The sequence below is a fragment of the Lutra lutra genome, chromosome 4, assembly GCF_902655055.1.
Source record: "Lutra lutra chromosome 4, mLutLut1.2, whole genome shotgun sequence".
Classification (NCBI taxonomy): domain Eukaryota; kingdom Metazoa; phylum Chordata; class Mammalia; order Carnivora; family Mustelidae; genus Lutra; species Lutra lutra.
The window spans coordinates 45,904,603-45,931,268 of NC_062281.1; the positions used below are offsets into that span (position 1 = coordinate 45,904,603).

Consider the following 26,666-nt stretch of genomic DNA (forward strand, 5'->3'; position numbering starts at 1 on the left):
ATCTGGATGCCAACCCTCTGAGTGGTCAACACTCTGGGAGTTAAATTCAGGGTGGGGTGCATGGGGGGGAAGCTGGAGGTCTTTTCATTTGGTTTGTAAACTTTTATTTAATCTCTCAGCTGTGATGACACACCACCCCAGGGCAGAGACCCTCTCCTTTAACCCTTTCAGGGAAGAAGCTTTCTAGCTGGCTGGATCAAGAGGCAACTGCTCAGCTGGGTGGAGAAGGGCAGGGAATCACAGATTTCCAACAGGTCCCCCTGTTTTAGCTCAACAATTCCCACCCTTTTCTAGTGGCAACTAGTGCCACAAGTTCCTTTCTAAGAACCAAGCTGGGGTGTTCTGCTTTCCCACTACAAGTCAAGCTATCAAACATATCAGGTCTCCTGCCAGGGACCACTTGTTCATTGGCTTTCTAGTTCTCAACTTCTGTTACTTTCCCATTAAAAAGATCTTTTTTTTTTTTAGTTTTCTTTGGGGGGCTTCAGGAGCAAGCAGAGTTCAGTGATGTACACATAAGTCTGCTGTCTTTATCCAGAAATTCCATGTAAGCTTTAAAAATGTGTATTTCTTGTTACATATCTCACATGCTAAAATGTGTTTTTTTGATAGACAATTCTCATCTCTCTTGAGCCCTCCATAGTAGTCAATGCTATTAACCATTCTGTGCTTCATGGAATACTCTTCCCAATTCTTAGATATCATGATCTCCCAGATTCCCTCTCTTCTTTCTACCCACTCCTTCTCAGACTCTCATGCTGGCTCATTCTCTTCCACCCACCAACAAAAGTTGAAGTTCCTTAAAGCTCAGTGTTAGGTCCTGTCCGTTTTCTACTATATATTCTCTCTCCAGTTGATGTCATTCAAGTTCTTCAAGTATTAACAATCCACAAACATTTGTCCGATCCAGACTTCACCTCTCAGATTCAGATCCATATATCTAATGATTTACCTTCAGTTTCCTTAGATGTTCCAAAAGCAGTTTAGATTCAACATGTCTAAAAGTGCACTTACAATCTTACCTCAAGCCTGGTTTTCTTTCAGCATTCTCTATTTAGATAATGCCATTACCCAGGCATATAAGCTAAAAAACAGGATTCATCCTAGACATGTCCTCCCATCCACCATATTCATTCCTTCTCCAAGTTTTACTGACAGGATCTCAACTTATGTACAGTTCTTTTTTTCCATATCATCTAACAATACCTTTAAACTACCAAAATCTCTCCCCTGGGTTAGTGAACTAGCTTCCTCACTCATCTTCCTGATCCTATTCCCATATTCCCCACCCACCCTAGTAATCTCAAGCTAATTTCTTATATGATCTTTTCAAAAGACTACATGAATTTCCTTATCTTTGCTTAAAATGTGGCTGACTTTTTTGCCTCTAGGATACTGTTCTAAATCCTCAGGTCCACCAACAAAATCCTGACAAGTACACCTCCTCTCTACCACACGTTTCATCTCACATCATGCCACTCCTCAGTGTTCTAGACTTTAATAATAAATAAAATAATAAAAAATAAAAATAAAAAAATAACAAATAATAAAGACTATATTTTCTTGAATGCCCTGTGCCTACCCCATTCCCCTTCCAACACAGAGCCTTTGTACATGCTGTTCCATGTGTCTGTTTCACCTTTCCCTAGCTATGATTTCATCTGTAATTGCTCAGGTGTCATCTCCTCCAGCCCAAATCAGATGCCTCATCTTGTGCTTCCCTCTGTTGTACTATATTGCAATTGCTTGTTTACACACCTGTCTCCCGACCACAGTTAAGAGCTGTTTGAACGGCTCTTTGTATCCTCAACAAAAAGCACAGATTCTGGCACCTAGTATTTTATAATTGTATTATGCAGGACTACAATAGCTCATTTAATCAAGAAAGTAAGTTATTAGTGATAAAAACTAATGTAAACTTTTATGATACATTAGGAAATAGGCAGGATTTCCAAGAAAATTTTTTCAAAGATGATATTTACAGAAAATAAACACCAACATTTCCTTACTTTTTTTGTTTTTCCCATTGCCTTCAGGATGGAAAGATTTAGGTCTTCAAGTGCTGCTAGTACATTCTCATATTCACCCAAGTGCTGGGAAAAATATTCTGAAAGTAAAAATATTGAAAAAATCATGTTTGCATTTATATGTCATAAAATAACAACAAAATCAACTGATGATATACTCCATTAATGTGTGAAACAAATAAAGGGTTGTAACTGAAAACTAGAAAGTTTTCATAAGAGACTAGTGTGTCAATATAGCCATTTCATTAAAATAAAAAAAACTGAATGGTTACATTACTCTTGAAGAAATACTCTTACAAAGATGGGGGGCGGGAATGAATCTGGATCTATAGACAAGACTGTTACAATAAAAAATTATTCTCAACAGCATGTTATTATAGCACCCATTACAATAGTAGCTTAAGCAAAAAATTAAACTACATTTAATTGTTTCTCCTGGGAGACATTTAAACAAGGTAAACTCATGGTTAAGAATTAACAATGCTACAAAACATGAGGATGGGCAGAGCAATAATCGGGGCAGAGCAAAACAGATGTTAACCATATTTTTCAATTGGTAGGGATAAATAATACATTGGATGTTACAATTAGGAGTATGGGATATAGACTCTTCCCAAACAAGTTGAAGTATAGGAGAGATAAATGCAAACCTCATATTTACTTATAGAAACCTATATATTTCTGAAATGAGAGATCTGGCCTAGGAAGTCATATACTGAAAAGACCTAGAACTTTCAGTCACTAGAAAATCATTAGCTCTCACCATTCCTGTGAACTCATCTTTGGATGAGCAGTAGTTTATTATTACCTCTCTTTAATATGCCATAATTATTTATGGAATCAAGTTGAATGAGAAGAAAAATTAACATAAAGCTATTTGAGATCACTGGGATAAATTTCAGCATGTTTTATGGAAACTTTAATACTCAAGATGGAATTATTTGTTGACATTGACACTAATAACAAATGGGAAGTACCACTCAATGATTTATTAGTAAATGTGCAGAAATCATCTAAGAAAAAATAAACACAGGTGAGCAATAAATCAAGTCTAGATTATCACTGTCAAATTATAATTTGTGTACATATGCATTAAAAATGCATGGCATATTTTTGACAAAAAGCAAATGTATTCCTGACTATGCATTACTTAAAAAATGTATGGTGCAGATCATCTCACATAAAGCTTCTTTCAGGAAGGGATTAATTGGAAAATAAATAAGAAAGCAGATATTTCTTAAATACCTGCTTGAGAGTAATGTTTTAATTCTTTAATTCTTTAATTCTCTTAATATCTGACCAACATATGTGACCTTGTCACCATTATTTGCAACACAATTATTCATGAACTAGCAAGCAGTTAATGTGGCTACAGAATATTAACTTTGACAAAAATAATTAACAGAATAGAATCCACACTAAGTTGAAACAAGCAAAACGTATAAAGAAAAATGGGAAAAAAAGTAAAATTGTTAGCATATTTTTAATATACACAAAAACTCAAGAAAGACTGTAATAGGGATTTCAAATGCAAGAAGGCAGAATATATTAAGTGGAAAATAGAATTTAGTGCTTAAAAATAAGGGTTAAAAAAACAAAACATGAAGGAACACCACCTTTCAAAATATTTTCATAAACAAGGTATCTGACTTAATCAATGAAGTTCTCCTGGAGAGACTATAAATTACCTTTCCACTGTGAAATCAAGTTTATGAAGGGGTACATGCTGATAAAGAACATGAGAAGACAATGAGGTTTCTGAGCTGACATCTATCTAGACTTCCTTCCTTCATTTATTCAGCTACTCATTCATCTCAGTTATCAAAGCAGTTAGGAGAAAAAAAAAATTACCCCCCAAGCAATATACTAGAACACAAAGAAAATAACTCTCAGAATAGAGAGAACTACAACACCCAAGCCCTGGATAGGAGATTAAGGATAAGGGATATTTTGAGGTGGTGTAGGTCAGCGCCACTCAAATTGTTTTATAATTTACCAATGGGGATGTGCCCCAGGGCAAGTAGGGCTCCGATGAACTCAAAGAAGGAAATTAGATGAAGGAGCCAGAGACACTTAATATACATAATAGGAGAGATTCCTACCCTCCACTTCATGATGGTGAAGGTTCATTTGGTCATTCCAGGACTTAACACACATTTATTTAGTGCTTTCTGTGTGCCAGATGGGTTATACTACGAGCTTGGAATACAAAGAAGACAGAATATTTAAGGATACTATAACCAGGTAGGGGAAATAAACATTGCAACAAACAACTGCTATACATATGGTCATTATTCCAGAAAACAGTTCAAGAAATCAGGTACAAAATATAACCAAAGTACAGGGCAAAGCAGGGGACATCCCTGTATTACCTTGCTCTAGTGGCCAGGGGGGCTTACATTTGTGGGCCCCATAGGGTCATGGAGAAAGAGTTCTTAATTAGGTAGCTACCCTACCCCCATGGCACAGCACAGAGATGGCAGACTGAAATACACCCATAGTCTTTCTGAGAAAAAATTCCCATTAGCTTATCTTCATAGCTATGGCATGAGAAGTAGGCTTGTAATTAAACACACATCTAGGGGCCAACAACAATCCTCTCCAGAGAATGTGAATGTCTGCATCACCACCTATGTGCCCCCTCTTAGCCCTACCCAAGGTCATAGGTGTCTTTAAAGAAAAGAGCTTATGGACACATTTGGCACCCAGACTTTTGGGGCTTTTGCCAAGAGAGCACATCCTTGATAGCCTGGCTCTGATGGCCAGCAAGGTTTGTGTTCATGAGTTCAATAGGATCATAGCAAAGAAAGAAACAGTTCTTAAGTGGTTATCACCCAGTGATCTGTGCAGAGGGAGCAACAGAGATAACCATCACCTGCCTTCCCCTGAAAGGGTAAAAGCTGTTACTTAAGGGTCTGGTGCTGTAGCCTAACTGTTGGTGTTGACTGAGATGCTCCTCTTTAGGACACTGACTAGTCTTGGCACACCCTCAATTACTGAGAACCACTAGAATGAAGTAGGCTACTTGAACAAGATTTGAGAGAAGCCAATAGCTATGGCAGGGCTGAAAGATAAGGTACACCTCCTGTCTGAGAACACTCCTTTGAGACTGGAAGAGGTGTGGTGTTTTTTTGTTTTTGTTTTTGTTTTGTTTGTTTTAATCTAATGCACAGAAACCAACTTAGAGAGTCAAGAAAAATAAAGAAATAGAGGAATATGTTCCAAATGAAAGAATAAAGTAAATACTTCAGAAAAAAGACTGTAATAGAGATTAGTGATATACCTAATGAAAAGTTCAAAAGAGTGGTTATAAAAATGACAGCCAAACTTGGAAGAACAAATGAATAAAGTTAGAATTCCACAAAGATACAAAATACAAAGTACCAAATAGAAAACAGAATTGAAGAATGCAATAACTGAAGTGAAGAGTACAATAAAGGGCTTCAAAAGCAGACTAGATGAATCAGAAGAAAGGATCAGCAAATTTGAAGAAAGGGCAGTGGAAATTTTCCAATCAGAGCAGCAAAAAGAAAAAGAAAAGAAAGAGAGTCAGCATAACTTAGGAGACTTACAGGAAATCATCAAGTGAACAAATATTTATATTATAGGGGTCCCAGAAGGAGAAGAAAGAGAGAAAGGGAAAGAACTCTTGTCTGGAAAAATAATGGCTGAAAACTTTTCCAGCCTAGGGAAAGGAAACAGACATACAGATCAAAGAAACCCATTAAGTTCTCATTAAGGTGAAGCCACAGTTAAACTCACCAAGACACATTATAATTAAACTATTTAAAGTTAAAGGAAAGGAGAAAATCTTAAAAGAAGCAAGAGAAAAACCAACTTGTTAGGTACAAAGGAACCCTTATAAGACTATAAGCAGATTTTTAGCAGAAACTTTGGAGGCCAGAAGAGAGTTGCATGATATATAAAGGGAAAAGTATAGTAAAATTCAGAATAATCTCATGATGGAAAGATGGAGGTTAATCACTTATAAAGCTAATATGACAGCTAAAGGATGAAAGTGTTCAAATAATGATAACTACAGAACTTGTTACCAGATACACAAGATAAAAATATGTAAATTGTGACATCTAAAACATGAAAGGTTTCATGGGGGTAAGGGAATAAAATTGTAGAGCTTCAGAATGTATTCAAAATTAAGTTGTTATCAAGTTTAAACAGACATTTATAAATTGTTTTATGTGAACCTCATGGTAACCACAAAGCAAAAACCTATAGTAGACACACACACACACACACACAAAGAGAAAAAGCTGAAATATACCACTACAGAAAAACATCAAATCACAAAGGAAAAAAGAGAAAAAGAAAGGAGCAGAGGAACTACAAAACAATCAGGAAGCAATCAACAACACATAAATAAGCACATATGTATCAATGTTTACTTTAAATATAAATGGGCTAAATTCTCCAATCAAAAGACAGAGTGCATGGATGGATTTTATATATGCTGCCAACAAGAGACTTACTTGAGATATAAGAACACAGACTGAAAGTGAAGGGATAAGAAAAGATATTCCATGCAAGCAGAAACCAAAAGAAAGCTAGAGTAGCTATACTTATATCAGATAAAATAACTTTAAAACAAAGATTATAAGACAAGGAAAGTTATTATGTAATGATAAAGGATCAATCCACCAAAAGAAATTTACATTTGTAAACATGTATGCACATAACATAGGAGCACATAAATATATAAGGCATATATTAACAGATCTAAGAGAGAAATAGTAATACAATAATAGTAAGGGACTTTAATATGCCACTTATTGGTCAATTAATGAATAGATCATTCAGGCAGAAAAATAATAAAGAAACAATCGTCTTAAATGACACATTAGACCAAATGGACTATGTATACACACATACATATGCCAATGTATGTACATATACACACACTCACACAAACCATTCCATCCAAAAGCAACAAAATACAAATTCTTCTCAAGTACACAAGGAACATTTCTCAGGATAAAGAATACGCTGGGTCACAAAACAAGTTTTTTTTTTTTTTTAAGTTTTTATTTATTTGACACACACAGAGAGAGAAAGAGCACAAGCAGGGGGAGCAGCAGAGGGAAAGGGAGCAACGGGTTTTGCACTGAGCAGGGAGCCCGACACGGGGCTTGATCCCAGGACCCTGGGATCGTGACCTAAGCAGAAGGCAGTTGCTTAATCAAGTGAGCCACCCAGGCACCCCCACAAAACAAGTCTTAATAAATTTAAGAAGACTGAAATCATACCCAGCATCTTATCTGTCCATAATGATATAAATTAGAAATCACTTACAAGATGAAAACGAAAATTCACAAATATGTAGAGATTAAACTACACGCTTCTGAACAACCATGAATCAAATAAGAAACCAAAAGAGAATGCCAAAAACACCTTGAGACCAAGAAAGTGAAAATACAACATACCAAAACTTATGGGATGTAGAAAAAAAAATTCTAAAAGGCAAGTTCATACAGCTAACTGCCTACCTATACCAAGAAATACGAAAGATCTCAAAAAACCAACCTCTGTACCTCAAGAAACTAGAAAAAGAACAAATGACACCCAAAGTTAGTAAAATGAACAAATTAACAAAGATCAGAGCAGAAATAAATGAAATAGAGACCTAAAAGTCAATAAATCAAAGAGCTGTTTTTTTTTAAAGATAAACAAAATTGACAAACATTTAGCTAGATTCACCAAGAAAAACAAAAAGAGGACTAAATATCAGAATTGAAAGAGACATTACAACTGATAACAATAGAAATACAAAGGATCATAAGAGACTACTATGAACAACTATATACTGAAACAAGATGGACTTGGATAAATTCCTAGAAAAGAAATATATAACCTACAAAGACTGACTCATGACAAAATAGAAAATCTGAATAGACCAATTACTAGTAATAAAATTGATTAAGTAATCAAAAGTCCCGCAAACAGAAGTCCAGGACCAAATGGCTTCACTGGTGAATTCTACCAAACATTTAAATAACAATACAAATCCTTCTCAAATTCCTCAAAAGAAAAAAAAAAAAAGCTAAGAAAAGGACTATTTCAAAACTCACTTTATAAGGCCATATCATCCTCCTACCAAACTCAGACAAGGTCACTACAAGAAAACTACAAGTCAGCATCCCTGATGAACAGAGATGCAAAAATCCCCAACAAAATATTAGCTAACTGAAATCAACAATACATTAAAAGGATCATATACCATCAAGTAGACTTTTTCCAGAGATGCAAGGATGGTTCAACACCAATAAAAATCAATAAAGCTTTTGACAAAACTCCATGCCCATTCATGATAAAAACTCAAAATACGTATAGGTGAAACATATCTCAACGTAATAAAGGACAAATATGACAAGCTCACAGCTAACATCATATCGGTGCTAAAAAGTGAAAACTTTTTCTCTAAGAGCAGAAAGAAGACCAGACCACGTTTATTCAACATAGTATTGGAAGTCCTAGCCAAAGCAATTAGGCATGATAAAGAAAAGTTATCCAAAGCAGAAAGGAAGGGTAACTATAACTATCTGACAGGATATATATATATATATATATATATATATATATAATTTTTATATAAAAACCCTAATACTCTACCAAAAAACTCTTAGAATAAACAAATTCAGTAAAGTTACATGATATAAAATCAATATGTAAAAATCAGATGCATTTCTGTATACTAATACTGAACTACTAGAAAATAAAGGAAAATCCCAGTTTTAAATGCATTTAAAGAATATCTAAGAATAAATTTAACCAAAGAAATAAAAAATCTGCACACAACCTAAAAAAACTGTAATATATTGATAAAAGAAATTGAAGACAAGTAATGGAAAATTAGTCTGTATTCAGAGATTGGAAGAATATTGTTAAAAAGTCCATATCATCCAAAATAATTTACAGATTCACTTCAAAATTTACCAAAATTCCAATGCATTTTTCAGAAATAGAAAAAAACAATCTTAAAATTTGTATAGAAACACAAAAGATCTTAAATAGTAACAGCAATTTTGAGAAATAACAAAGCTGAAGGGCATCATGCTTCTCAACTTAAAGTTGTATTATAAACTATGGTAATCAAAACAGTATGTTACTGGCATAAAAGGACACATAGATCAATAGAACAAAATAGCCCAGAAATAAACCCATGCATATAGGGCCAACTAATTTATGACAAAGAAGCCAAGGTATACAATGAGGAAAAGGGCAGTCTTTTGAATAAATGGTACTAGGAAACCTGGACAGCTGTATACAAAAGAAAAAAGAAACTGAGACCCCACCTTTCATCATACACAAAAATCAACTTAAATTGGATTAAAGATTTAGATTTAAGACCTGAAACCATATAACTCCTAGAAGAAAACACAGATGGTAAGTTCCTTGACATCAGTCTTTACAATGATTTTTTTGGATCTGACACCAAAAGCAAAGGCAACGAATTATAAACAAACACATGGGACTACATCAAACTACAAAGCTTCTGCAAAGCAAAGGAAACAAAATGAAAATGCAACTTGCTGGGACTGAATTTGCAAATCATACATCTGGTTAAGTGGTTAATATCCAAAATATATAAAGAACTCATACAGCACAATAGCAAAAACCAACAAAAAACCAAAATGGGCAGAGGACTAGAACAGACATTTTCCCAAAGAAGACATACACATGGCAAAAAGGTGCATGAAAAGGTGTTCAACATAGCTAATCATCAGAGAAATACAAATCAAAAGCACAATAAGATTTCAACTGTTGGAACGTGGATTATCAGAAGGACAGTAGGTAAGTGTTGGTGAAAATGTGGAGAAAAGCGAACCCTTGTGCAATGTTGGTGGGAATGTATATTGACATAGTCACTATAGAAAGTAGTGTGAAGGTTCCCCCAAAATTAAAAATAGAACTATTGTATGATTCAGCAATTCCACTTCGGGGTATTTATCCAAAGGAATCAAAAACACTAACTCAAAAAAAACCCCCATGTACTTCCATGTTCAGAGCACCATTATTTATAATAGCCAAGATATGGAAGCAAGTACGTGTCCATCAATGGGTAACTAGATGAAGAAAATGTAGTTATATATACACAATGGAATATTATTTAGTCATGAAAAGATAGAAATCTTTTCATATGCAACAACATGGATAGATCTCGAGGGCATTTTGCTAGGTGATATAAGTCAGAGAAATACAAATACTATATCATCTCACTTGTTTATGGATTTAAAAAAAATAAACTTTTAGATACAGAAAACAGATTACCAGGTGGGTGAAATAAATGATGGCGATCAAAAGGTACAAATTTCCAGCTATAAAATAAGTCATGGGGATGTAAAGTACAACACAGTGACTATAGTTAATAATACTGTATTAATTATTTGAAAGTTGCTAAGAGAATAGATTTTTTTTTTTTTTTTTGACAGAGAGATCACAAGCAGGCAGAGAGGCAGGCAGAGAGAGAGGAGGAAGCAGGCTCCCCGAGAGAGCAGAGAGCCCGATGCGGGGCTCGATCCCAGGACTCCGAGATCATGACCTGAGCCGAAGGCAGCGGCTTAACCCACTGAGCCACCCAGGCGCCCCAAGAGAATAGATCTTAAAAAAGTTCTCATTAAGAGATAAACTGCGTAGTGATGGATGTTAACTAGACTTACTGTAATGATCATTTCATAATATAAACAAATATCAAATCATTGCTATATGCCTGAAATTAATGTTATGTTGATTAATCTCAAACCACACACTGCAGTACCCTACTGTGAAATAAAGATATTTTCAGATTAATACCACTCCCCCCCCCCCGTGTCCACCCCCAAAAAAAAAATTCAGGCGAAAGAATGCTGAAGTCCACCTGCAGGGAATCCGAGACAGATTCACTGAGCAGGCATGACAAGGCCTGGACTAACAGATGAGCCAGACTTAATCTGCTGGATAACTTGAGGGAAGATAAACAAAGGCACGGAAGCAGGGAATCTCTTGTCATATTTGCAGGAACACATGTAGGTCAGCCTTGCTGAGACACAAAGGACAAGAATGAAAGATATTTGAGAAGAAAAGCAACGAGGAAGCAGGATGCCAAAAATCACTGATAAGAGAGGAAGCTGGATATGTTTCACGTATTCCCTGCTAGTGCTCTAAATTTATCCTCAAGTCTAGGTCAGTTTCTGACCAAGTGCATCAGAATCTTCTAGAGAATTCTTGAGCCTCAATGCTCAAGCTGTGGTCCAGACCAGCAGCATCATTATGACCTGGGAACTTGTTAGAATGTGGCATCTTGGAATGCCAGGGTTGCTCAACTTGTTATGCATCTGCCTCTTCATTTCAGCTCAGGTCATGATCTCAGGGTCATGGGATAAAATCTGGCATTGCCTCAGGATCCGCGCTCAGCAGGAGTCTGCCTGCGATTCTCTGTCTCCCTTGCTTTCTGCCCTTCCCCCTCTCCCCCTCTGCACTTTCTCTCTAAAATAAATAAATCCTTAAAAAAAAGGAATGTAGCATTTGAAGCCCACTTAGAACTACTGAGTCAGAATCTGCATTTTAATACTTCTGCAGATGATCTGTAGGCACATGTAAGTTTGAAAAGCACTGCCCTAGAGTACTTGTTAGAAAGGAATAGTGAGAAAGTCTCATCACTGAATCAAAATTTGGGTTAAGGCCAAGAAATCACCATGTTTTATAGATATGCCAGGATAGATTAGGAGCTGGAATAAATCTGAGAATTACTACAGGAAATGGGAAACCATGGGACAATTTTGAAAAGTAGAATGACCTCCTCCAATATTCTCATGAGAAAGGTTATCCTGGATATGCTGTGGAACATTGGAGAAATATTGGGACACACCTTCAGGAGAGACAAGAGTAGAATTAATTGCCAGCAGTGATTTCATCACAGAACAAGGGCCCCAAGCCGTGCCAAAGCTATGAGGAGAGGGTAGGTAGGAACTTGAAATTTCCGCAGTATGGCTGCATGCCCAAAGATGTGGCAGGCAGGGAAAGAAGACCAGTGATGGCTTCACAAGTGACTGAACTTGGATGGTTTTCTTCCTGTTACTGTGCTCCCATGCCTCATTTGAATCACAATTCCAATGTGAGCTGGGCAAAGGAGTTTGGTCCTCAAATCATAGCATTAGAGAGAAAGAAAGATCCAGAATATACACTGGTTCATTAAAACTCTGGTTTGTTGATCGCATGACCCACTGAGAGATACTCAAGCCATGGGCCAGATGGGAGATCCTGTAAAATTCCAGACAGGAGGTAGGGATTTATGTCAGGGCAGGGATGGACATGGAGGTGATTAGAATAGGAAGTTGTGAGAGCAGCAGAATCACGTGTCCAGGGACTGGTTGTGAGGGCTGAAGGCAGCTATGCAGCAGATATGGTGCCCGCCTTTACAGACTCTGGGCATGGAGGGGAGCTCCAGCCTGGGGGGCCTCTGTGTGCCGGCCTGAGGGAGCACTAGGGGTTGATAATGCAGAATAGGAGCTCCAGAGAAGCAGAAATTAGTGATGAAGTGACCCAAATGTGGGAACTGTCCATCACTCTCAAACACCAACGACTGTCCCACATGGGGCACATTCAGGCCTGCATCTGAAGTGGGTTCCAGCTGTTCAGGTCACACTGAGGCCATTCAGGAAGCCTCTATCCTTCAGCCCTCTGTACTCTGGCTCCATTCTCTTATCTAACAGCCTATTTATAAGTTCAGGGTCTGAGGCTGACCAGAAGAGCCAGCACAGCTCTGGCCTTCCAGAGTAAGGGCCCAGGACCCCTGAACATACCTCATTCTCAAGATGTAACCTCCCTGTGGCCTGGGCTCAGAGCTTCACTTCCCATGTGCCCCAATGGGTCAGGAGTAAAGATAGAGACACTCCCTCAGGGTGACATCTATCCTTTCAACTCCATATCTACAGAGTACAGTTAAAATGCTGAATATATGTTCTGTCAGGACAGTCCCCAAATAACCCATTATATGTGGAATTCCTTTTACATTTTTTGCTTGTAGGGAACTTCTTCCTAAAGACTACAATATGATTTGCTATAGTATCAAAAGACAAAATTAAAAGAGCTGCATAGTTCTGTCTGGGGATTAAAACAAAACAAAACAAAACAAAAAAACCCAAACTCCCATCCTCCAAGAACTAGAATGATTTCCTGGAGGAATCTACTTTTATTGAAACCTGCGTGTGAGTTCCATAGTCAAGAGCAAAGCAGAATTGTATAGCACATATGGAAATGTGTGGCAACGAAGTCTCATCCGTTTAAGTGAAGAATCTTTGAAAGGTAAGAGTTTGAACATTGTTTTATAAGAAAATAGAGCACGATTTATAAGCAGACATATTCAACAAGCTGACTGTCAGAAAGCAAAGTATTTCATGGAAATTCAATGCAACATTTTCACTAATAATGCTCACCAATGGTTAGTTTCTCCCTTCCTTTCTCTACCTAACTGGTGGCATCACATCACCAAGTTTTGTCTTATTTTCTTAGTCTGCATCTTAATCCTCCAGTGTTTTCAGGTTTGGCCTAAGAATTTCAAATGAGAACCAGAGCCCCATACCCTCCACCAAGGCCACACTGGGAACTGAGCTCACAAAGCAGTCTCATGAGTTCAGAATCCTGTAGTATGTACCTTGCTATAGCTTCCCAAGCAGTATACTAGATCAGGAGGAAAATACTGAAATCAAAGAGAATGGAGAGGTGGGGAGTGTCATGCAAAATGTTTTACAGCTCTTTTTTGGTGATTTTTTTTTTTTTTTAAGTAGGCTCCACAGCCAGCATGGAGCCCAATGCAGGGTTAGAGGTCACAACTCTGAGGTTAAGTCCCGAGTTGAGATTAAGACTCAGATGTTTAATGGACTGGGCCACCCAGGTGCCCCTCTTTTTTGGTCATTTTATAAATGTGCCAGGAAGCCACAGCTCTAACAGTCTAGAAGAGGAATAGTGACTTCTGATTTTCCAGCATTCAACCTGTCTGGCACAGGTACCTCTCAGCACTACCCAGGGGTCACACTAAGGTCATTTGGGCAGCCTCTATCCTTTAGCCCTGGGTAGGGTCAGGAAAGTAATAATTTTACTCCTGATAGATTTTAGATCACATCTGAAGACGGAATGAACAGAAAACCAAAGACTCAAAGCTAGAGTTCAAACACAAATGCCTAGCTGTAATTGAGTTATGTACTGACTGGTAAGATATGGCCTACAGCTACTATTTGGGCAGGCCTCCCCAATTATGGGAAGAGTGAAGCACATGCAATGGCTAGCACTGCTGGTGGGCGTGCAGACTGACGAATCTTTGACCAAGTCATGACACCTCTAGGCATCTACCATATAGATAGAACTACTCATACAAGAGTACAAAGATAATACAAATGAGGATGTTTACTTCAGTGCTCTTTGTCTAAGGGAAACGTTGGAAAAAAACCCTGAAAATCCATAAAAGGGGATGTGACTGAAAAAACTGAAGGTAAATGCAGCACATTTGCAACCTTTATAATAAAATGAACAGTGTGCAGCTATACTGATCATATAGCATGATCTCACGGTTGGAAAAATTATCAAGGCATATATATATATCAATATCGACTTATGAATAAAAATATCTGGAAGGCGATGCTCCAAGCAGCAGAGAATATGGAAAAAGCAGGGAGGGAAAAAAGGAGACTGACATTCCATCTTAAATGCCCATGTAATTCTGTATTATTCAATCTTAAAAACTAAGTATTATTTTCATAACTAAAACAAACCAATACTTTATAGTTTTTAATTTCTCTATCATTTAGTAAATGAACACACTAAGTAAAAGCAACAGAATGAAACTTTTAGATACCTGGACCTTTTAACTGCTTCTTTGAAAGAGCACATGAAATCTGCTTTCCATACTGATCTAAGTGCCATCCCTCCCATGCACAAGGGGGAATTTGTGCGGGGTGTGAGTCGACAGATTTAACTCACTTGCACTGAAGCATTTGGTTTTGATTAGACTCCAACTTAAATATTTACTTTGTATTTACAAAATAATAAGACATGAAACTATACTCTGGAAATTAAAATGCATGTTCTTGAACAGAGAGGGGGAGGATTATAACACATGATTGGGAGTACAATCACTGAAAAAAAAAAATAAAGAGAAATTTGGTTGCATTAAAACCCCATATACTAGGGGTTGCCTGGGTCAGTCGGTTAAACGTCTGACTTTTGATTTCGGCTCAGGTCATGATCTCAGAGTCTTGAAACCAAACCCCACATCAGGCTTTGGCTAGGAGTGGAGGCTGCTGGGGATTCTCTCTCTGTCCCTGTCCCTCTTCCTCTGCTCCACGTCCCCTCCCCAAACTTGCATGCATGCTCTCTTAAAAAACAAAAACAAAAACAAAACCCATATCCTAGTCCCCTAATTATGGGGAAAATCACTGTCAAAGCTTTTTCCAGTAAATGCACAGTAGGTTCCTAATCTAGTTCTGTTATTATAGAAGGCAAATTGAACATTTTTTTTTTTTTGCAGAGGATTCAGTGAAGATACAGGATCATACTAAGAGAGGATAATGTAATATGCGCGTCTTAATGACAATACATAAACAACATAGCAACCTTAGTGGCAAAAAGAAGAGTCACTAAACGTTTTATGCTAAAATCCCTTATTCTCACGAGACATGTCTACGTAGGCAAATTTGAGTAGAGAACAAAAAGAATGATCTTGGTGACTTGAGGAAATCATTACTTTGGCCTGCCCTATCTAGACACTTGAGGCAAATGGATCTCCTAACCTCACAAAATTATCAAGATAATCTTCTCAGTTCTCCACTTCATCTCCCCACTTCCCTGAGAGGGACCATATACACATGAATGACAATGGATCACAACTTGTCCTTTACAGTGATTGATATTCTATAGAGAGCCTGGTGGCCATGGTTCCCATGGGCCCTTTGGTCCACTTAACACAGTTTAATAGCCGTGTGTGGATGGGTCATGGTTGGATTATGTGTAAACCACGTCAGGATTTTCCTTGTTTTTCTTTACTAGTGTTTCATAGTTAACAAAATCATGAACTGCTTTGGTATCAGATACCTTGCTTCTGCATAAACAACTTTTCAGTTGGATTCTTCCAACTGAAGAGAGACACTATGGAGAGAGAGAGAGAGACACTATGAAGGAAGAGAAAACTATTTTACGACCATTGGAAAATTGGAAAGCTTGTGCTGATTATCATCTGTGTTGTTTAGGGTTATTTTCTTGAAACTTTGTCTTCTGATATTTTGTCTTGACATAACCTTACCCAGTGTTGCCCTATTTAATGAAATGGAAGATAATCACTCTTGAATATTGTAAAATGGGCTTTGTGATGATTTTATAAACTTAAAATTTGTAAGAATTATAAGATGTTCAGGAAGCTCTCATGACTTCAATTACGAGTTTCAGAGAATCATATCTGTTAAATTATTTTTAAAAAACCTAGACAATAAAATCCAACTTGGACAAGGTTTTAGCTTATATAATCACCTCAAAACACAAAACTTAAAACCTCAGTGTTTGGAAAAAATAGCTCTTTCACACTGAATAGTCTCACAATGCTTCATAATTTTCTCATAAAAAATAAATCTCAGAAATATTGGCCTTTTCCACATTCCTAGCCTTTGACTTTTGTTTCCAATCATGAGGATGAAAAAAATAAATGAAGATGCTGTAAGTCAGGAATCTGTAGAAGTTCCTCTCTCCAGCAAAACTTGTTTTGCAAGTGAAACTTAACATTCCAGAACTATTTAGGGAGATATGGAACAAAGTTGTTTTTATATGTCAAGGGGGTCAATTTTTAAAAAACAGTAGTAAAGAGGCAATATAATTGAAGAGAATAGTGAAGTTGTATTAAACACTGATGTAAAAATATATTCAAACTAGTGGAGAATTTCCTATTGTTAAACTAATTGTACCAAGTGCAGTTTGTACCAAGTTCTTCTCCATGAACAAATTAATGAGCCCCAACTCTTTCTCCAGTGAAATACATGCTTGAGTAAAACTCACAGATGAAGATAAATCCCTTGAAATCTCAATTATCTTTTACTATATTCTAAATCTAGGACATTAATTTCAGGATATGTAGAAATTTAAATAAGATGGTATTCTTTTTCATCCTAAAGCAAGTAGTGAGTTTGATTGCCCCCTCCTCCCAACAAAATACAACTTACCACATAGTTCTTCTGTGTCAAGATTGCTGAAAAGAAAAGAAAGAAAATTGTTACTTTGTAATATTTAAGTTTTAATATACTTAAATACAGCCATTCCCCCAATCTATATAACTATATTAATAGATGATATGTAGCTATGGTATTTCTCTTATAAATTCTACATTGCTTAAATAATCATTAACAATGATTACATTCAGGGAGCCTGGGTGGCTTAGTGGGTTAAAGCCTCTGCCTTCAGCTCAGGTCATGATCCCAGGGTCCTGGGTCACTGGGCTCTCTGCTCAATGGGGAGCCTGCTTCTTCCTCTCTCTTTGCCTGCCTCTCTGCCTACTTGTGATCTCTGTCTGTCAAATAAATAAATAAAATATTTTAAAAAACAAACAATGATTACATCAGATTCTACCTTTGAGCAAATAATTTCTTGGGTTTGTGTCTCCCCCAGTATCATGCTGGGGAATGCTGCCTAATGGTAAAGAACAGAAACTCTGGAGCCAGAATGCCTGAGTTCAAACCTTGACTGTACCATTTACCACCCATGTGACCATGACTTCTTTACATCCTAGGGCTCAGTTCCTCAACAACAAGAGGGGATAGTAGGTTCTGTTTCATAGGAATGCAATAGGATGTAAATGGGTTAATATATATAAAGCAGTTAAAAGAGTAACTGGCACAAAACAAGCACTTAATACATGTTAGCTATCTGGATTCCTGACTGGTTAGAACTGCTAGAACTTCCATATCTAAACTCAACCTATGTGGTAAATTTGACTCCATGCCGTTTGGAATGATTTCTGACACATAACAAAGAGTCACATGTCTTTCTGCATTATATTTACATGTAAATTATATTTCCATGTAAACAATAGTTACCTCTTAGTCTTATGAAGATAAATATAGCATAGCAGATGAAATATTAGCAGATATAATTAATTCCTATTAGAATAATGTCTTGACCATGGCAGGCACGGTATAGGAATTCAAGAATGGTCCAAATTTGACAATAAATCAATCTAAGATACATGGTAACTTAGAGGAGAAAATTCCTACTTAACACCAGATGGGAACTTAATAAAATTCAAATATTCACTCCTAATTATAAAAAGTTTAAATGAAATTGGAATAAAAGTCTCTGAAAGATGATTAAGACTTACTAAAGTCAACTGCAAACATCCATTAACTGAAAATCTCGGACTTTAATTCAGCTGCCACTGGTGAAAGCCCAGTGTAAATGAAGGTCATAATCCAGTCCTCCTCTATGTGTCAGGCAGGGCTGCTGGGCTGGAGGGTTACTCGTGGGATCATTCCAAACCCTGGCTCTTTTAACCAGTTCCATCCCTAGTTGTACTAATTTTAAATTAAGGATTTTATCCTCAGACACTGAATATTTGATCTTGTCTAAAGGATATCTCCTCACTTAAGCAGGTCTTTTTGTAAAGTAGCATTTGCCACCAGGCAGAAAACGAAAAGCCCTCTACAGCAGTTTCAGTGTGGGTTTCTGTTCAGTCATTCATTCATTTTTCCCCACAGGCATTCATCATTATGTGCCGGGCACTGTTCTAACCACCACAGATCAATGAGGTTGCAACAGATACTGAGAGGAGTATGTCTGATCACTCGTCTCTAGCAGCTGAATTTAGAGGCAGACTTCTACAAGAAATAATTAGAATGTGATAAAATAGTTACTATGGGAGAAGCGGCTCATTGCAAGATTATCAGGGGCTATAGAGGATGAAATGTTGAGGCTAAATCTCAAGGATTGAGTAGGAGTAGAAAAGGCAGACAAAGGAAGAACATTCCAGTTAGAAGAAACATATTTGCAATAATTATGAACACGAGTAGTTCCTTCGGGTGGAACATAGATCATCAATGAAGAAATGGAACAAAACAATGAAAAGCCTCATGTGATCATCTAAAAAGTTTCTATGTTCTCTTGTCAACTTGGAGTCACAGAGGATTTTAAAAGCAAATGACATCATCTGATTTATACTTTAGGAAGGTCACTAACAGATGGGTTGAGGTTAGATCAAAAGAGGATGAAAAGAGGCTTAGAGAGCAGTTTTGACATTATTTGTATTGTCTGGGCCAGTTGATCCCAGATTGAAGTATACAACCCAAAGGGTGTGCAAGGCCATCCAATGGGGGCAAAAAGAAGTACCTGCACACCAGACACACACACACACCTTTAAAACTTTACTTTGAAATAATTCCAACCTACAAAAAAAAGGGGCCCTTCACCTAACCATTCCCCCAGTTGTTATCACATTCCCCCCTCAGTTATCATATTCTTTCTCTGTATATGTTACTTTAACTCATTTGATTGTACATTGCAGATAATGATATTCTTTACCCCTAAATGCTTCAGGGTGTAGTTTCTACAAATAAATATGTTCTCTTATGTTCAAGTGAAGGGATTAATATTAATTCAATGCCATTATTAAATCCAGCAGTTCTTAAATATCTGTATTTATATTTAAGCTTACACTTTTTTGCGTGTAATTTTACAGTGTATAAGTATTAATACAGTGGTGCCTACATAGGATATGATTTTCAAGTCTTTATATATCAAAATTTCAACCCAAAAAAGCATTGCCTAAAATGGGAGCTTGATCAGAAGTGTAGGACGGATAGGCAGTGATAGGGAGAGGAGCAAAAAGAATACACAGAAGGGAAGGGTTTTAAGGTAAAACCATCAAAGCTTGGAATCTTATTGGATTCAGAATTAGACCACTTAGACATTTTTAGTATCATGTCAAGCATTTTGGTCATTAATACTTATATGTCATTTCCTAACTCCAGTGTTTCCATAGAACTTCAGACTTGGAAAAGGACATTAAGGGTCACTCTGTTTTTGTATTTTCCTCAGAATGGTTCACAGGTTCATAATGAGATTTTTTTAATTTCAAGGAATAAACAGTCAATCCATTATGGAAACTGAATTACATGGAATATATCATAAAACTACTGAATTACATGGAATATATCATAAAACATAGTTCAGAGTAATTTGCATGGCATTAGTTCTACGTGTTCCTCAATAAAATGCTATGTTCTTAACGCACTTTAAGTGATCCCCTCAAATATTCCTTTATTTAGCTATTTACGTGCTGTGTTGTTTGTTCTTTTTTATAGTAGACTTACATGGGTGAATTCCATAGGACTGATTTCTTTCGAGATAACTCCATCCTGTAGTAACACAGGGTTGTAAAGGAATATTAAGCCATAGATAAGCCTACAGTATATCTGAGAGTGTGTGATATTGTTCTGCTTCTTTTCATGTTTATAGTAAGAAAACCTATAATCTTTCAGCTATGCCATTTAAAAAAAAATGGAAAGAATAAATGCTAGTCACATTGTAAACATCTTTACTAAAACAGAAGCAGAGGGGTATTACTACCAGAATGCATTCTCAGCTAGAAGCCAAGGAGGGGTAAAGAACAAAGACATTCACTGCCACTTGACTGACAGTTGTGAGGGGGGAAAAATGGAAACAAACTAAGTGTTCCTTAGCTGAATAACTAAGAAAATTGTATATCATTATATAATCATTAAAATGTATCTAAAGATTTGTCAATTGCTTGAAAAAAGCTTATGTTTAAAAGGTTAAAATGTGGGTGCCTGGGTGGCTCAGTGGGTTAAGCCGCTGCCTTCAGCTCAGGTCATGATCTCAGGGTCCTGGGATCGAGTCCTGCATTGGGCTCTCTACTCAGCAGGGAGCCTGCTTCCCTCTCTCTGCCTGCCTGTCTACTTGTGATCTCTCTCTGTAAAATAAATAAATAAAATCTTTAAAAAAAAAAAAGAAAAAAAAGGGTTAAAATGTGAAACCAGATATAAATAGTATATATAGAATCAAAAAAATGGGGGCGCCTGGGTGGCTCAGTGGGTTAAGCCGCTGCCTTCGGCTCAGGTCATGATCTCAGGGTCCTGGGATCGAGTCCCGCATCGGGCTCTCTGCTCGGCAGGGAGCCTGCTTCTCTCTCTCTCTCTCTCTCTGCCTCTCCATCTACTTGTGATCTCTCTGTCAAATAAATAAATAAAATCTTTAAAAAAAAAATTAAAAAAAATGTATATGTTAAGAACTTGGCAAAAAATTAAGTAACAATACCAGTAACAGGTCACACTGCTTCTGGATGCTGGGACTTTAGGTGGGTTTGCTTTTGCCTTCTTTACAGTTTTCCAAATCTTTGGTTTCTCTTATTACAAGGTTTCATTTATAATGGGAAAAGCAAACTCTGATTATAAATAGAAAATTGGGAAAAGATGAAGCATAAAAGGTAAGGTTCACATGATTTAACTTATGAATCTATTTGGTATAAATTACAATATATCTGTCAGTTTGGACCGGACTCTCAACTTTATAAGAAAACACCATTCAGACACTCTAAGTGTAATACAGACACAACATATACTGAACACCATTCATTTACAAGTCTCAGGGGCAGCTGAAGTTGTTTTGACTGGATTCTTCTATTGTTGGGCACTGTATGTTCTGAAGAACTAAACTGCTCTCCTGAGAAGTATGTTTACTGTCAAGAAAATAGATTTGGGAGTGCAGACTGATTTCTACTTCGGAATTCAGAATCTTTCTAATATAACCTTTTATATGCCAGCCCTCAATTCCAGAGTCCACCTCTAAACAATTTTACCTTCATGTGAACATTCTTAGTTATCTCTGAAGTATTTTTCAAAGGATTTAGCTGCATTTGCTGTATAAATAAGAGCAAAGGATTAGGACTTTCATACTGAAAAACCACCATTCTCAACCCCTTTGCTTCTGATTATATTTGAGATTTTTAGTTTCTTCTTCAAAATTAATACACTGTGGATCTAAGCAGAAACCTTTATAGTCTAAGTCCTACTTCATATTTTACTGTCTTCTAGTTCATCACCGGTTAGTCTGAATATTACCAGTGCAAATAGGTTTTTTTCTTCAGTTGGCAAAACAGATTGCAACACACCACAAGCTCCCTAATAACCTGAAGGAGTTAATTTTGGCTTACAAAGATGTTTACTTCTAGACAGTATCTGAGGCAAGGAGAATGTGACTCAGTGAGCAACACGCTTAGTTACTCCCTGATGGGAACCCTGTAGCAATGCCCACATTGGTTTATTGGCAGACTAGCAGGCTAGTTAAGAAACAAATATGCTCAGCCACTGTAGTGTTCATTTTAAAAAAGATTATTATGATCTTCCAATTCACTAAGAATCATTTGAGCAGAATGTCTTTCCATCATCGTCAGAGCAAATGTATTCAGCTAGTTCTGACACACCACACAAAACAACACTAATGAAAATCAACAGAAGCAATATTGAGAGATCAGAAGAATGATAAAGGCTCTGACCTTACAGATATGTTGGAATAGTCTTTAACTCCATGAAGTAAATCTGTCATAAAGAGTCTGGTCATATAAGAGTCTGCCCCTCTGGTGGAGGTGGGATAAGGCCCATACCTCTAGAATGGTATGGGTCCCTTCTCCCTTCTGATGGAGCAGATGCTCTAGATACAAACTAAGCTGAGGTGAGCTCTCTCAGCTGAGAGCCCTCCATCTAAAGGACTACAGTGACAGAATGGTGGCCAAAGGGATTTCAGGAAAACAGGTTCTATTCAGCTGTCCCCATGGGCAGGGGCAAGTTACTTTAGTACCAGACCCCTGACCCAAGAGGCAGCATGAATGCAGGTCCCTACTTGTAGAGGAATGGCAATACCACACAGGTTATCGAACAGGGGCTTAGACTGTGCAATGAGCCAAGAAAACCAGAACCAGGATAGAAATGGAGATTGCTCCTTTTAAACATTAACATTTTTTTCTAGTATAAAATGATTACCATCATCAAGTTAACCAATGCATCTATTGCCTCACATGATGACCGTTTCTTTTTAAGATGGTTCTTATAATGAAGACAAATACTCAGTTGTTAGAATCAAAGCAATATGTACAGCCAAGCTATCAACATGGTGTGACAGGACTTTGACTAAACACTGGTAAGACCTCTGTAAATCCCTTCTGCTGAAGGCCAAAATCGTTCCTAGAACCTAGAGTGGGTCAGAGCCTGTAATTACAGGTGAAATGGTCCTAAGTATATGGGAGATGAGGGCTGTGGAGTGTTGTAGGAGGCAGCATTTGGCAAGCAGCTGGGTTGAAGTGCAGGCTCAGAGTCTATCGTGATCAGAACACACTGCATTTGGGTGTCCTATATAGGAGGAATTTATAGGAGATACCACAATCAATAATCTGAACCTCACTAATACTGGGACCAATTAAGGTCAGACTATTCTGGAAACTCTGAAAAAGCATGGCGTGCCAACAGCTTGCTGTTAGACTACTAGCCTCCAGAAGATTTCTGTTTTTTAAGGATACCCAGTCTGTGGTTTGTCACAGCAGTCCTAGGAAGCTAATACACGCTTTACCATGTGCTGTGGTAGATTCCAAAGTCATACATGCAAAATAACACCACCTTTTCATTTCTGTGTCATTTTCATAGCCCTTGAGCATTTAGTGAACTGTAGAGCTGGTTCAAAAGTTGGCAGTTACAATATTGAATTAGATGAACTAAAGTTTGGGAATTTGAAATGAAAGCTTATGGTACCCTAAAGAGTCAAATATAGGAAAGAATAAAAATAATGAATTTTTTAAAATGAGGAATTCAAAGTTAAATAGCAGCAACATATCTGGAGTACTTGGCATATGCAGGTACAATGCTGAGAGCTTTACCTGGGGTAGCTCACTTCCTGCAGCTCTGATTTCATGATTCCCCATTGTACGAGGAGGGGACTAGGCCTCAGGTGAGGTTCAGTAACTTATCTGAGGTCACACATCTAATGAGTGGCAGGACCAAGATTCAAACCCAGGTGCATTTAACTCAAGAATGTTCTTAACCACTAGATATAGGAATCCCGGACTCGATAATAAACATTTGGAGTCATCAGCACATGGGGGCCCTCAAAGCCATAAGAATAGGCAACCTACATAGTGTTTGTAGTTTGTAGGAGGAGCCAAGGACAAACCTTCATTTGGACTCTTCAGTCTAAAGCACCATGTCATCACACCTACCAAAGCAGAGAATAGTGATCTCTCCCATTGGCTTTTCCTCTACTGAACTCTCAAGTCACATGAGGGAAGGTACTTATTCTCACTTACTATATAACAAATATTAAAAATAAGAACAGACACAAGGCAGGGACCTGATTAATACTTTTTGAACTGAATCCTAAAGATGACCATCTTCTAAGAGCCCAGTAGAGAACAATCTCAACTTGCGATGGGAAAAAAAGGAACCTGTGAATATTTAACCCACTGATGAAAGAAATTGAAGACACAAATAAGAGCAAGATAGTCTGTGCTCATGAATTGAAAGAACATTAATGTGTCCATACTATCCAAAGCAATCTACGGATTCAAGGCAGTCCCTATCAAAATTCCAGTGGCATTTTTTAGAAATAGGAAGAATAATTCTAAAATGTGTATAGAACCACAAAAGACCTCAAATAGCCAAAGCCATCTTGAGAAGAATAAAGCTGGAGGAATCATGATCTCTGATCTCAAACTATATATATATATATAGAGAGAGAGAGAGAGAGATATAGATATATATAGATATATAGATATTACAAATTTATAACAAAATGTTATTAGCATAAAAACATGTACCAATAGAACAGATTAAAGAGTCCAGAAATAAACCCATGAATATACACAATTTATGTCAAAGGTGCCAAGGATACACAATGGGGAAAAGAGAGTCTCTTTAATAAATGGTGAAAAGAGTCTCTTTAATAAATGGTGAGCAGAAAACTGGACAGCCACATGCAAAGAATGAAACCGGGCCCCTGCCTTATATTGCATACAAAAATGAACTCAAACTGATGAGACGTAAATTTAAGACTTAAATTTAAAATGGAAATTAAAAACAATCTGAAGGGTTTGAAGAGGTGGGGGGGGTAGGAGGTTGGGGGAACCAGGTGGTGGGTATTAGAGAGGGCACGGACTGCATGGAGCACTGGGTGTGGTACAAAAACAATGAATACTGTTATGCTGAAAATAAATTAAAAAAAGATTTTTTAAAAATTACATAAAAAAATAAAATAAAATGGAAATTAAAGACTTAAATTTAAGAGCTTCAACAATAAAACTCCTTGAAAAAAACAAAGCTCCTGGTCACTGGTCTTGACTTTATTTGGATTTGACACTAAAAGTAAAGGCAACAAAAGCAAAAATAAACAAGTGGGACTTATCAAACTAAAAAGCTTTTTCACAGAAAAAAAATTAACAAAATGAAAAGACACGTTATGGAATGAGAGAAAATATTTGTTAGTTGCATAGCTAATAAGCAGTTAATACAAAAATATATAAAAAACTGACAACTCACTAGCCAAAAAACAACCTAATTGAAAAAATGCCTGAGACTTTTATAGACATTCTTCAGAAGACAAATGGCCAACAGGTGCATGAAAACGTGCTCAACATCACTAGTCATCAAGGAAATGCAAATCAAGTCCACACTGAGCTATCCCCTCACACCTGTCAGAATGGCTATCATCAAAAAGATAATAAATAACAAGTGTTGGTGAGGGTACAGAGAACAGAGAAGATTCATGCACTCTTCTGGGAATGCAAACTGGCAGAGCACTATGGACAACAGTATGGAGGGACCTCAGAAAACTAGCAATCCCACTTCTGGGTATTTATATGAAGAAAACAAAAACACTAACTCAAGAAGACATCCGTGCATTGCAGCATTATTTACAATAGCCAAGACATGGGAACAACCTAAGTGCCTATAGACAAATGAATGGATAAAGAAGTTGTGAGACATACATATGAATATTATTCAAACACGAAAAAGGGAATCCTGACATTTGGAAACACACAGATGGACCTTGAAGGCATTACAGTATGCAAAATAAATAAGGCAGAGAAAGATATACCATATACCATAAAATACCATATACCCCATAAAAATATATACCACATATACCACATAAAAAAATACCATATACTGAAAAGGAGCCTAAATAGGGTGGGCAGGGGATAAAAAATCTGGGGTCTCAGAAATCAAGAAGAGAGTTGTAAGAGCTCCCTAGACTGAAGAAAGACAAAATAAGGAATGAAGAAGAACCAGTATAGTTCACATTTAATGTCTTTGGCCACTTTTGAGCAATAGTTTCAGTCCTTCCTGAAATATGGGGACCTAGGAAATGCAGGCAGAACATAAACCTGACTCTTTGAAAATATGGGACATGAAATCAAGAAATAAGGCAGAACTAAGAAGACATAGTGAGAGGAGTTCAAATGAAAAGAGAATGTGTTCCCCAGGATGGAACCAATAGGCAGAAAAGAAAGAGGTGGTAACAGGTGGAGAGACGCCAGAGACAGGGAGGAGGAATCTGAAATACAGGTGTAATCCTGATGAGGGGGAAGCATATTTCTTTGTCCAAGCCTAAAATTAAAAC

The 26,666-nt window shown here is 37.1% G+C and overlaps 1 protein-coding gene across 1 annotated transcript in view; it reads right to left on the reverse strand.

Annotated features, from left to right (window-relative positions):
- Nucleotides 1–26,666, reverse strand: part of NECAB1 (N-terminal EF-hand calcium binding protein 1) — a 206,340-nt gene that overhangs the window by 111,124 nt on the left and 68,550 nt on the right. Inside the window, exons 4-5 of the mRNA XM_047728083.1 lie at nt 17,219–17,244; nt 2,010–2,107 (exon numbers count right to left, since the gene is read on the reverse strand). Of these exons, the coding sequence (XP_047584039.1) occupies nt 2,010–2,107; nt 17,219–17,244 (124 nt within the window). The remainder of the gene's footprint in view (nt 1–2,009; nt 2,108–17,218; nt 17,245–26,666) is intronic.